Source organism: Platalea leucorodia, assembly GCF_965183815.1.
Source record: "Platalea leucorodia genome assembly, chromosome: 1".
Lineage (NCBI taxonomy): Eukaryota > Metazoa > Chordata > Aves > Pelecaniformes > Threskiornithidae > Platalea > Platalea leucorodia.
In genome coordinates this window covers 157,294,364-157,307,519 of record NC_138823.1, presented here as the reverse complement: position 1 = coordinate 157,307,519, position 13,156 = coordinate 157,294,364, and the positions used below count along the sequence as shown (strand labels likewise).

Below are 13,156 nucleotides of genomic sequence, written 5' to 3'. Positions count from 1 at the left end.
TCCAAACTATCAAGTTTTACAAGGTAATGCTTTTGCACTAAAATGTTTTCAAGTACACATCTTCTAATCCCAAAGCTTGTTGTCTAACAGCAAAGTAAGCTCACCTATGACTTTTTACAGCTAATTACTTAAACTGATGAATCATAGTAAATTTCAAAGAAAGTTCCTTACCTCCTGGCATCACTAAACCAACATCCTGGACAGTCAGAACAGAAAGCTTTTCTTCAGAGTCCACTCGAATCACTCCATAAGTGAGACCATGCATGGAGAGAACTCCTCTGCCTGGTGGCTGATTGCTGTCATCTGTTGGCCTGCAACCATCGGTTGTAACATCAGTGCACCATCAGGCAGACAGAAGCATTTACTTATTTTTAATGGACTACTATTGCAAATACTCCATTTGAGTTTAAAATTTCACCTTCTTTTTTCCCCTACTAGACCTGACAGAATCCTGTTTTTCAGTCATTTCTGAGTAATTATTTCTGTCAGCTCTCCCATTCAGTAGCCACCCACATATATGGGGCTGCAGAGATGAAAGTAACACCTAACGTTTACCCAAAACAACTTGTATTTAATTTTCAGATAGATTTATAGAGATTGTTTGATTACCCAAGTAAAGGCCTTTTGTCTTGTTTTAAAGATACTGAAAGGCAGTGCAAACGATGTGGAGGGAAACTACACTCTAAATATTTGGAACGGATCAGTAAATAACTTGATAAACTCTCTGTATGTTACCTACTTTGGAGCAACCTAAGAAACCAAACTCACCTGCCAGACTAAAAGCCTAACTCTAGCACACTGGTATCAAAGCCAAGATGAGAATACAAGTACGCTGTGTTTACATCACAGATATGACTTCCCACTCCCAATAATTAAGCATTGAAAATTACTAAACAGAAGAAATTAGGTTGTAATAGATTCACTGCCAAGTATCTGTGGAAGCTGCAAGGACTTTACCATCTTTAGTTTAGTGCATATAATTGAATTCTTCCTATTCTAATTTACACCACGAAAATTAAAACAAATTACACCTTAATCAGTCATGGTCAAAATGTTGTGGATGCAGGCTCTTTGTAACGCCTCAGTTTGCTCAGATTCACTGCTGACACGCTGTACAATTCCACAGCATCAGCACAAGCTGTCTGTCAACTTGTTTCAATATAAAACCGCCTGCTGTATCAGTGGATACAATTATACGTAAGTAGAGTGTGGCTTGAGCAAACGAATGTTGATCTATGCAAGTTATTAAGTGAAGGGAATACGTCAGGGCTTTTCATGTCAGGCAAGATTCTTATACTGTCCTGCATTTTAAAATGCAAAACCAGAAGGTAACGTGATGCTGATTTGAGTGTGGATAATGCACCCATGTAGAGCAGCCAGACTCCAGCCATTTTCAAGATGGATAAACACCCAATATTTAGTTCAAGATTCTGCATTTTCCCTAAATAGTCCCTCATAACACAACTATTTTTTAACAGCTAATGTCCTTTTATATGACATTTCTCCTCTACTGTGCTTGAAATACTAGATGGGCCTTAGCCAATCATGCTCACGTAAGCCTTGCAGTGATCGGCACTATAAATTTCAATTAATAGGTTTTACGAGGCATATTTCTCAAGTGACATTGTCAACAAAGAAGGATGTGGGCACGCTTGAAAACGCATTAGAGCATAACAAATGGTGCTAGTAAACAAGCAGCTGTGATAAATAACATTCCCATCCTGCAAAAGGAACTTTCAGCAACAGTATTGATCAACTGCCTCTCACCCTTGCTCCCCAAAACACACATTTTACTGCTCATGAGAAGAAAGGTCTCCCGCAGGCACACGCAGCTTCTCACAACCTCTAGCAGTAGAGGCCATCTAGACTCCCATCACACACATTTTCTTGCATTACTTAGCACATCCAAAGACTACTAAAAAGAAGAGCGGGCGCAGGGTTGAAAGACGCCGGCTGTGTCCAGGGCGGGGGTGGCAGGGAGGGAAGCTGGAGGCACGGGGCCTGCCAGGATCATGGCGGCGGACTTCTCAATAGAGCTACGCTTGTGTGGCCTGGTTGAGAGAACAGCTTTGCCTGGGTTAGCAAGAAGTGCCGTGCAATGGAAGCAGGTGTGCAGAAGGAAAGAGTCGGTGCCGAGGAACTGGGGTCCACAGAGCAGGCATTTCAGAGCTGCTATTTCAGAGTACTTCTGGTATCCTGGTAGTCTGAGGTGGATCCTTGAATGAGACACCAGACAACCACGCTCGAGTCTCCTCCTGCGGGCAACTAGCTGTCCGACACCGAACGGGAATGCAGAGGACCAGGACGGAGGGGTGAGGTGGGGAGCTAAGCACCCGACAGCGCCTATACATCCTCTTAGAAAGTATCTTGTCAGCAATAATCCTGCAATATATGGTATCTTATTTTGTTCTGTGCGTGGTATCCACATGGGAACAACCCTAAAACAAGTATCTCGGCCACGCAGAAGGAGAGAAATCACTTGGAAAGAAGGTGAGATATAAATAACCCCATTCCAGTGTATTTATAATTTATTTTAAAGTTCACATTTTTAATTTTCTTTACACATTCAATATTTCTAATACTGAATTTGGAATTCTGTAAGATTGCTTGCTAGACAAAGACAAATCCTTTGATTAAAGTAGGAGCAACTAAACAAAGGTATAATTCCACCTACTTCATATACTCAGTAAACGTAGCTTAAACCACCAGACAAACCTACCCCTTTAGTTTCCTTAACCATGAAAGAGGGACAATGTACATCTACTTCAAAGCTAATTTGTTCATACTGAGTATCTGTAGAGCATTTTGAGAACAGTTGCTACTACCATTTACAGATACAATCTATTTTACCACTATATTTTGCCAGTCGTTTGAATGGGAAAAGACCTTAAAGTTTTGCACTCCCTTAAGCAAGTGGGTGCAGACTAATATGCAATAAACTAAAAGGAAATACCATAAAGAATTATTTGCATGACACATTCCTTTAAATATTAGGCTTCATGATTCAGCTCTAAGGCTAAAGTATCTATTAATCTATTGCTGACTGCCTTTTCTAAACTATAGGGGTATTTCAACTGCGAACTGGTTTTGTTACTCTTCCTTGTAGGAAGATCAGTAAAAATACACCATAGATTTTGAAAGAGTCGGAGCATTACCAGGGAGCTCTCTGGATCTGTGCTCTGCAGGGAGTCATTTTAATGCATACTTCAGCTGTAACTCTTTGGAACTTGTATGATAATGACTTTACTGTCAGTGGAGATGGCTTGAATAAAATGAAAAATACTAAAGCTCCCAAGTTCAGCTGGTATTATCCTACCATTAAACAGACTTCAAAAAAAAGTGGTACGTGTTCAGTAACATTCACTGTAGTAAGAACTGCTCTGTAATTACACAGCGAGGCACTGAAGATAAAAATGCCTTTTTTTTTTGAATTATCCGCTATTTTATGTGCTAATAATTTTTTTTTATGTAAGCTCTCAATGCTAGTTAATTTGAAAATGAATCTCTCGTGCTTCAGATGGCTACAAGCATAGAGTTTAAGCCTAGAAAGGGCACGCCAGCCATCGCATGTTGAGATACAGTGAGTTCTCCCACTTCATCACCTGTGATCCGGGGCAGATTTGCCAGGGCTAGCACAGGAAATGAAAACCCTCTCCCGTTAATCAGTGCTCAGCACAAGCAACGTCTGCTGCCCATCCACCTCCTCTCTGCACTTACAAGCAAGAGCTCATTCCAAGGGAGCGAAGGTCTGCACAGCCTACGGCAGGGAAACTCATCGCAAGGGAAAAACAATGTACTCCTTGGTATAAAGCTGAGAACAGGCCAGTGGAGCTAAATGAAGGGCTCTCTGAGATCCTGTAGTTCACAGAAAGGCAACTAACCTGGACAGGGTAAGTCCCTGATGGATAGCTTTCAGATGTTTTAAGCTAATAATGAGGTGGCTGAAAGTTAACCACACTCTTGGCCTCATGTCTTTCTTCCTGTGATGTTTTGTTGGAAAGCTAATTGAAAATCTAGTTAAATTTCACTTGGACAGTGTATTTTAAACTTTGTGGCAGGAAGTATTTTACTTTATGCTATTACAATGCTTTACACTTTTATGCTGCATGTTTTAACATGTGAAACAATTATAAATAGCTGCAGACATCTGAACTTAAAAACAAAGTGCCTACTGTTCAAGGTATAACTTTTGGAAAACTCTGCCAAAACAGACAACAGTTATGCCATTTACTGTATGATACAACACTCATGACAGCTGACTGCTGCATACTGACATTCACATACATAAGGCTTAACAGTTCTATTAGAATTTATCAATTTTATTTCTATACCCAAATCTCCCAGACTCAAAGGGCATTTCCAGACGATTACTGAGAGTCTATGAATGGTTAAAAAGCGCCAGTCAGCCAAAAACAACCTGCAGAATGTCATAATTCTTTAAACAGACTACTTTAAAGCATGATTCTCCTCGATAGCAATTCCATTTAAATTCCCACATTTTAATTAATTTTATGCTTACGGTGGCATTTTTCCACTTCTTTTTACAGAATTAGCTTTTGCATTTCAGTCTGTTTCATTTAAAATTAGATAAAATTACAGAAATGGGAACTATATTATAAAGCACTCTGAAGTTAAAGTATTACTCTACAAATTCTTTTTGTACGTCTGCTTTGGACATAAACAAAATGAAAACTAAAAATGTTATTCAGAACTTAAGTATGCAGATTCATACTTGAATAATTTTTTCTTTTCTTTTCAAATTACCACATATATTCTACAGTGGGTCTATTTCCACTGGTGTAACACAGTACCTTCGAATAGCCACAGTGAGAGCTTCCGGTGAACTAGCACAGGGACAAATGACCTCCTGTCTTAGACCTTTACTTTGGAAGACATTGAGAAATGCATCACAGGAAGAAATAGACCCTGGGGTAAAGAAAAAAAAAAATGAGAGGAGAAAAAGAATCTGATTTCTGAAGTGATGCTGATCAAACTGCAAACTTACTATTGGATATACAGGCTTTTCAGGAAAAAAAAATTAAAAAGGACCCGTGTCCACTGGGAAAGAAGTCATAGCTGCTACAGCTATACATATGTATATACAGTTGTGTATGCATACAGAGAATAAAGACTAATTTTCAAGCCTAAAGTCCTTTTACTATGCTTACGTGGAAAAGCTATTGCAGTTTTCTTTTTTAGGATGAGGCAAATTAAAGATTTAATTCAGAAACTCAAAGCAAACTACTACAAACAAGCAGAACACCTATGTGTTGGTACATTAAATAATATAGAGAAACAGTTCATGCGATTAATTGTCATGAAGTGATCCAGATGTGGTTCTCTAAAGTAGTATAAGTATTCCTCTAAAATTCTCAGTTACTTCTGCATCTGAGCACCATCATTCAGAAGAAACGTTCTGGTCCTTTCTATAGCTTAACGTTATTTACCTCAGTCTTTATACATGACTGTCATGTTAAACAAAACTGGATTTACTGCAACTTACGTTATGTGGAATATCAAGTTTGCTTCAGGATTAGCTAAAGAAAAATGTATTTTAAAAACATCCAAAATTAATTACTGTTTCCATAAGTATCATATAGTTTGCAGTAGACAAAGCCTATACTTTGTAAATATTTTAGCTAAGATGACTGAAGATTGAAACTTTAAATGCAAGACAGAAAACATTTCCTATGCTCTACTGGACTGCAGAAGCAAAACTTACATGGGTTTGCACCATCAGCCACTATCAGCATACGCAGTGAGGAAAGGTTGATGTCTCTCTGATCCCGATGTGCCACCAATGCCCAGTGCATGTCTCTGGATTTTACACAGGCAACTTTTGCTGCAATAAGAATGGGAAGATTACTAATACACCATATAAAAGCTGTACAGCTGTATTATCAATTTGTACTTTTGATTTTGACTATCAAGCATACTTTTGTATATTCTTGTTCCTTACCTTTGTATTGACAGACTTTTTGTATCCATGACAGTGGATTCACTTTCATTAAGGAGTATGGAATACTTATAACATGCATCATGTTCATGACACTCTGTAATCAAATAAGATAAATGAGTTTTATACAACAATCGTGGTAATTATTTATATTGTGTTATGGGCAGGGGCATCTATACAAATCACTCTATGCTTGTTTTATTGTCAATGCTGGCATTTATCTTTTCCTAGCTGGCTATCTACATTAAGATGAAACAGACACGCATTTTCTAATGCTTTAATTAAGGATTAAGGATTTAGACTAATCAGATCATAATTTTGAAGCGGTACTGAAAAAAAAGAAACAGATTTTCTTTCTATTTATACTCTAAAAGTGATTCACTTTAAATAGAAAAAATAAAAAAACATTGGATGAACAATGTCTGCATGTTTGCTATGTAGGTTAATATTATCCCTAAGCCTGCTAAACTTCAGTATATAGAAAGACTCTTTACTCAAAAGGACAAGTAACAGCAACGTATCTGTCTAAAGAAATCCATCTCTGTGAAGACTGAAAAACTACTAATAGTAGCGGGGCACAAATTATTTAAAAGACAGTAGACAGAGAAACTGGAGTCACAGATTAAGCAGGGATCAATTTATTTTAACAGAAAATAAATGAAGTTGTTGCTAGTCATTCTCCAGGTGGGCTAATTCCAGTATTTTCAACAAAGTCATGAAAAGTTGCAGGAAGTGTAGAAAAAGCAGCTGAGTGAAACCAATGACATCCAAAACCGACCTCTCAGTCTGAGGCAGTCAATTGCTTTAGTGATTTCTCAGTGTTACTACTAAACAAACAGCCTGTAAATGAGCTGCTGCTTTACTTCTGTTACCGTTTGGAAACATCTTCTGAGAGCAACGTGTCTCCACTCATAGCAGCACAGGTTAAATACAGTATTTGTTTTGGAAAACCTAGGCTTAAGGAAGATTGAGTGTACAAGTGGATTAGTCATCTAAACACTTGTAGAAGTGCAAAAGATAGTTCTCCTTTCAGTCTGGCACAAGCGTAGGTACAGGAAAAGCACGTACAGGCAAGTCATGAAAAACATAAAGTTCATACCAAGATTAATAGCAAAGGAAGGCATAGAAAAGCTCTATTAGATGGTTGCTTTCAACTTCAGCAATAAAGATGTTTTTTTAACATGAGATACTTATGGGCGTTAAGCCTAATAGATCGTTTCTGCTTCAGATGTGTTATTACTGCCCTTTGATATTAAGAACAGTATAACAGAGCATGGGAAAAGTATATCGGATCCCTGGGAATCATAGCATGTAAATCCTGGGACCCCAAAACAGTGCCCTTCAAAACTTGCTATCTGTTCTTAAAATGATCAGTGAATAGTATTTTGTCAGTCACTGATTGCAGCAGCACCTTTAGAAGCAATCCTTAAAAATATGTCAGTTGCCTCCCATGTCAATCGAGGAAGACATTCAAACAGCAAGTAGACAATTTATGCAATTTAAAGTATCAGAAATGCTTTAATGTTAGCAAAACCACGTGTTGCTGGAAGTTTGGATAGAGAAGCTAGTCAGTGACAATATAGCTATGCCACTGGATCATATCCTTACAGAGGCAGGTACTAATTTAAATTGTTTCTGCTATAAAGTCTGATCTCAAAATCATGCATCAGTAAGATCAGAGTAACATGGTAAGAATGGGGCCAGAGTACTTGACATGATGCATAAAAATACATTTGCATCTTTACCGTGCTCATTGTGAGTAATGTGCACTAGCAGAAGATCATGGGTTTAAGTCACTTATCTTTTGCTTTCAAAGCAGAAAAATTTGTATTAGAAGAAACTGTAGGACATCCCAGTTTGTGACAGTAATAAGCCTATTAAGTTAGTTTATTTTCAATACTCATACAAAATAGAAAAACATACTTACTGTAAGAATCCCATGCCATAAACCAACATCCTTCTTGAAATCTAATACATTCACAATTGTTTCAGCTGTCCAACAAAAACAAAACAGAGCTTATTTTTTAGAACATGGCATTGACCCAAAGCAAACCCACTCAAAGGAAGGAAGCTTCAGTATAACATGACTGATGACCTCAAAGCTTAACTTTCATAGTAAGTCTCCACTGCAGGATTTCTACTGGCTAGGACATTATTTGTACCTCTCACAAAAATATTTTAAACGGGTACATATTTTCTAAAACCATTTAGAAAAATTAGAAACCATTTTCTAAAATGAAAAAAAACAGGTTTTCAAATCTAGAAGCCTTTGACACAGATCTATGTAAAACATAAGACAGGAGCCTGATGAGAAACACATTACAATTCACACTCGATTTTATGTATGAAGCAAGGGAAGTGTACTCTGTACCTTCTGTGTATCCACATGCCTGGGTCAGAGCTTGGCAGTGCGTCAGCAGTGCAATCCTTGTCACAGTCACCCCAAGCACGCTTCCATCTTTACATGTTTTGTACTGAAAAGAAATAAGCAGGGAAAGTCAATGTGCAATAGTTGTCCTATTTCCATTATTCAATAGCTACGTTTAAAGTGTTTCCTATGTAGGTGAATGATGGACACATCTAATGACTCTATTTTAAGAGGGCAACAGTAGTGAGGAGTTTGTGAGGCATTTTTTTGTTAAAAGACACTTTTTCCACATAGGCTTTCTCTTTTTGAGTGAAGCTTCCCAGGTTTGATATCAGAAATACATCTGCTGTTTGAATACAGGCATTATGGAAAAATAATTCTAACAATTCTGATCACATTAATGACTAAAGAACTGGCCAGATTTAGCAGATAATAACCTAGTTCAGTCTGCTCAGTGTTCACATTAGATTTTATAGGCCAACCAATAAACCTGAGCTTCTCCCTTCTGTGTCTCACAAGGCATGGGATAAGAGCTGACCGCAGCATCCTTGCTGGGTGCTGTTATAGTAATCTATAAGTATACAGTCTGAAAGACACAAGCTATTTGATCAGAAGAATATGAAAGAGTCATGAGAAAGCAGCATAAAAAAGAGGTGGGAGATCATTGCTGATGATTGCAGTAATTTTTGCAACTTTATGCAAGAGTCTGAAAACTATCAGTGGCAATTAAAGTAAATTAAACATTTATCTTGCTCCGTGATGATGATAATCAGCAAGATTGAAAATGAAGGTATCTCTCCTTCCCTAGTCCAGTGTTCTGACTGCGCAGATAGGAAATACCTTTGCTCCATTCATTTGAACTTACTCCCTTTGAATAGTCATTTAAATTCAATACTAACATCACTGAATTTGAGGCATTTAAGTTTGTCTATGCAGAAGTGGGGAAAAAAGAATGGGGAAAAAAATAAAAGAGAAAAATTAAACTTAACAGCTTTGCTAATTTTCCCTTCCTGAAGCTGATCTTTTGGGGGGAGTGTGACTCACAAAGCAGTAAGTCACAGGGAAGCATTTGAACAAGAAGTTCCTTCTCTTTCAAAGGGTCTGAAGGTAGTGATATGAGAACTGAAGCTTCACTGTGAAACTTGCCGTCTATCCATCTCAAGACTAGTGGGCAAGCCCACACTGTGAACGAGACCGAGATTGGTTAAGGCAAGTTTAATATAATATTGTGGCAGCCACAGAGATGACATAAAAACATTAACGTTAGAAACCCCCAAAATGCAATTTAACATTTCATTAACTTTCCTGAAATCAATATGCAGTATAATTTATTAGAAAATATTACTTATTAACAGGCGAAAACAGGATGTTCTTTGCTTCTGTGACTAGTGAATGAATAATGATGTTTACCTAATCCAGAAGTGCCATATGCAATGATTCGAGGAGAAGATGCATCTTCATTAACTCACCTCAATGTAAGCTGTGTCATTGTTTGCATCCTTGATGTGTGGGAACCAGTCACGAGGCGGCTTGGAGAGGTGTTTAGACTCTGTGACAAACCACAGCAGCTTTGGCCAGCCTGAGGTACAAAGAAAAGTCAGCTTTTGCCTCGTTTCTGCCGGATAAGACAAGACAAAACTCTTCTCTGCCAGCGTTTTTTTTTTTCCCAAATGCCTGTGTCACCATTACCTAAACATTGCTTCTTTTAAACCTCAGAGTAGCATGGAAAAGAAGATTTTCCAGAACTGCTTTCTTAACACGGCTATCGTGACGTTCTCAGACAATCCCTGAAGAAATGGCTGGGCAGTTTAAACTGTTATTGACCCAAATAGTTTATTACCACTCTGGTGTCAGAGGTTACTGTCCCTACCACTTAGCTACAGGACTGAACCGTACACATACTTCTCATCTACTACAGTCATAATGTCTGTTGGTTTAATTTCGCTTGTGGCCACAGATGATCTCAGCAGCCCAGCTGAGCCAGCGGAGAAGCAGATGAGGAGCACTCGCACTGCTCGGCAGCCATGAGGCGGGAGCAGCGATCTCTACCAGCCAGCGACACGCAGCCGGGGCAATCGCGTCCCAGCAGCCACGGCTGCTCCTGTGGCAAGTGTTTCATCACGGGCCTGATCCTCACCCACTACAACTGAACAAGTGCAACGACTGTTATTGTAGTAAATGATCCATGATATGCATGATAAGCAAGGGTTAGCTTACCTTTGAACTGTGGTATCTCCCCTGTGGGGCTTTTAGGCAGTCCTTTATGGCATGCGTCGCTAGTCAAGGCCACAGTAACTCCACAGCTTCCAAGCAAAAAGCCTATTTGTTGACTTCCTGCATCCTAAGAGATGACAAAATAAAAGCAATACACAGAATTGATTAGAAGTGATTACAGGCTGAAAACGTTATCGTCCTTTGGCACATTATCTTGAGAGGAAAACAGTTTCTTTCCTTTAAGCAACTTAGCTGATTAGCAAAACTCATTTGTGCATTGACAAAGGAATCCCACAACCTAGATATCCTCTCATTTGTAACAACATAAATCGTAAAGAGAACTGAAGCCATCAGATGGTGCCAGCTCTCACATCTCTACAGAAATGATGATGAGGGGCTGGGAGGAGCGGCTGATAACGCCAGAGGGTTGTGCCATCCAGAGGGACCCCTGGAGAAATGGGCTGACAGGAATCTCACAAAGTTTGACAAAGGCAAATGCAAAGTCCTGCAGCTAGGGAGGAACAACCCCCTGCACCAGCACGGGCTGGGGGCTGACTGGCTGGAAAGCAGCTTTGTAGTAAAACACCTGGGGGTCCTGGTGGACACCAAGTTGAACGTGAGTCAGCAATGTGCCCTTGCACAAGGAAGGCAAATGGTATCCTGGGCTGTGTTAGGCAAAGTATTGCCGGTAGGCTGAGGGAGGTGATCCTTCCCCTCTGCTCAGCGCTGGTGAGGCACATCTCAAGTGCTCGGTCCAGTTCTGGGCTTCCAAGTACAAAACATGGAGCTACTGGACAGAGTCCAGTAAAGGGCCACTGTGATAATTAAGGGACTGGAGCATCTCTCCTATGAGGAAAGACTGAAAGAGCTGGGACTGCTCCGCCTCGAGAAGAGAAGGCTCGGGGGGGGATCTCATCAATGCCTACAAACATCTGAAGGGAGGGTGTAAAGAAGAGCGAGCCAGGCTCTTTCCAGTGGTGCCCAGTGATAGGACCAGAGGCAGTGAGCAGAAACTGAAACAGAGGAGGTTCTCTCTGAACATCAGGAAACACTTTTCTACTGTGAGGGTGACTGGCACAGGTTGCCCAGAGAGGTTGTGGAGTTTCCATCCTTGGAGATATTCAAAAGCCACCTGGACATAGTCCTGGACAACCTCCTCTAGGTGGCCCTGCTTAAGCAGGGGAGCTGGACCAGACGACCTTCAGAGGTCTCTGCCAACCTCAACCATTCTGTGATTCTGTGATGATTCCAGGAAATAATACGGATTATAGATGCTTCCACCTGGAGAAAGCTTTCAACTCTTAAGATGTTATGATGGGCATACAGTGGTGACAGTATCACTGTTTATGCTGATCTAACCTGATCTGTCAATAACCATTTCATTGAGTAGTTACGGACACATTTCAGGAGCACTACAAATAGTCAAGTGCCCATTAGAGAAAGCACATTATATTTTACTTTCATCAAGGGGATATAGGCAGTGAGGCTAAAAAGTCATGTAATGATTTTCAAGTCTAGACCATAGCTGTTCTTTAAGAGATGCTGTGCTTCTACAGCATTATGTCTGCTTTACGTATAGTGTCTTGTCATGATTCTTTCATGAACTTTACATCTATCCACTAGGGTCTACAACAGAGCAAAGCTCTAGATGTAAATGCACATAGAAGTATTAACCCTTTCTTCACAGAATGATTCTACAGAAAATAGCCTACGGAGTCTTAAAAGATCAAGTTAAAATATCTTTCAAATCAACCATAAAGCACACTTAACCATGGGAGCAACCAGAAATACAGAACAGTTGCCTTAATCTATTGATTTATGCAAAGCAAAACTGTATGATGGAAAGAAAGCCCCAAAGCCTATCTGACTAATTTTTAATGCAATTTTTATGTAGTCAAATAAAGCCATCTAAAATGGGGAAGCAATGAGATCAGAGGAAAAACAAAAGCTTATTTGTTTTCCATACCACCTCAAAATATGTATATGGCACCAATTATCAGAACTTTGAACAAACAGTGTGAGACAATAAACTGATCTGTCAAAACTATGCTATGTAACTCCTACCACCCAGAATTACTGCATTTGCTTTTGCTTACTATAACCAGAATGCAGATGAAACCAGGAAAAAATGATGAGTACTTTTTCAGGAAGGCTTTTTAAAATTAAGCTTGTGCATCATCTTTTCCAATAAAAAACCAGACAAGGAAAGTACCCTTTGAACAGCAGCTAATAATACTGGTGTATCCATGAACAACATTTTGGGGAGCATGTTGTCAACCCCACCGTACCTGCACCAGGGGGGCTTCCAGGACAAAAAGGGCTTTGTCAAGTATTACTGTACTCACTGACTCTTGTGTTAGCTGGTCCATATCTACGTTGTCAAACCCCTAGGACAAGTGCTTAGCCAGATTGGATCCTGGTTCCGCATTAGGATGAGACCTGGTGTCTCCACTCTTGGAGTGCGCTCAACAGAAGGAAATGTGAGTGCCTGACCAGTGCAGGAGAGAGATGGCTCTCCTTGGAGGGCCCTCAGAAGGAATGGCAGGAAGATGAGGGCTGGAGTGCTCCATGGAGAACACCACTCCTTTGGCAAGACATAGCCTCTGAGACCTGCTACT

At 39.7% G+C, this 13,156-nt stretch overlaps 1 protein-coding gene across 1 annotated transcript in view; it reads right to left on the bottom strand.

Annotated features, from left to right (window-relative positions):
* The window catches only part of DIP2C (disco interacting protein 2 homolog C), a gene marked incomplete at its 5' end in the record, with an annotated part of 324,759 nt that overhangs the window by 72,499 nt on the left and 239,104 nt on the right, over positions 1 to 13,156 (bottom strand). Inside the window, 8 exons of the mRNA XM_082316598.1 lie at positions 172 to 311; positions 4,812 to 4,926; positions 5,723 to 5,842; positions 5,960 to 6,053; positions 7,884 to 7,948; positions 8,328 to 8,430; positions 9,794 to 9,903; positions 10,542 to 10,665. Of these exons, the coding sequence (XP_082172724.1) occupies positions 172 to 311; positions 4,812 to 4,926; positions 5,723 to 5,842; positions 5,960 to 6,053; positions 7,884 to 7,948; positions 8,328 to 8,430; positions 9,794 to 9,903; positions 10,542 to 10,665 (871 nt within the window). The remainder of the gene's footprint in view (positions 1 to 171; positions 312 to 4,811; positions 4,927 to 5,722; positions 5,843 to 5,959; positions 6,054 to 7,883; positions 7,949 to 8,327; positions 8,431 to 9,793; positions 9,904 to 10,541; positions 10,666 to 13,156) is intronic.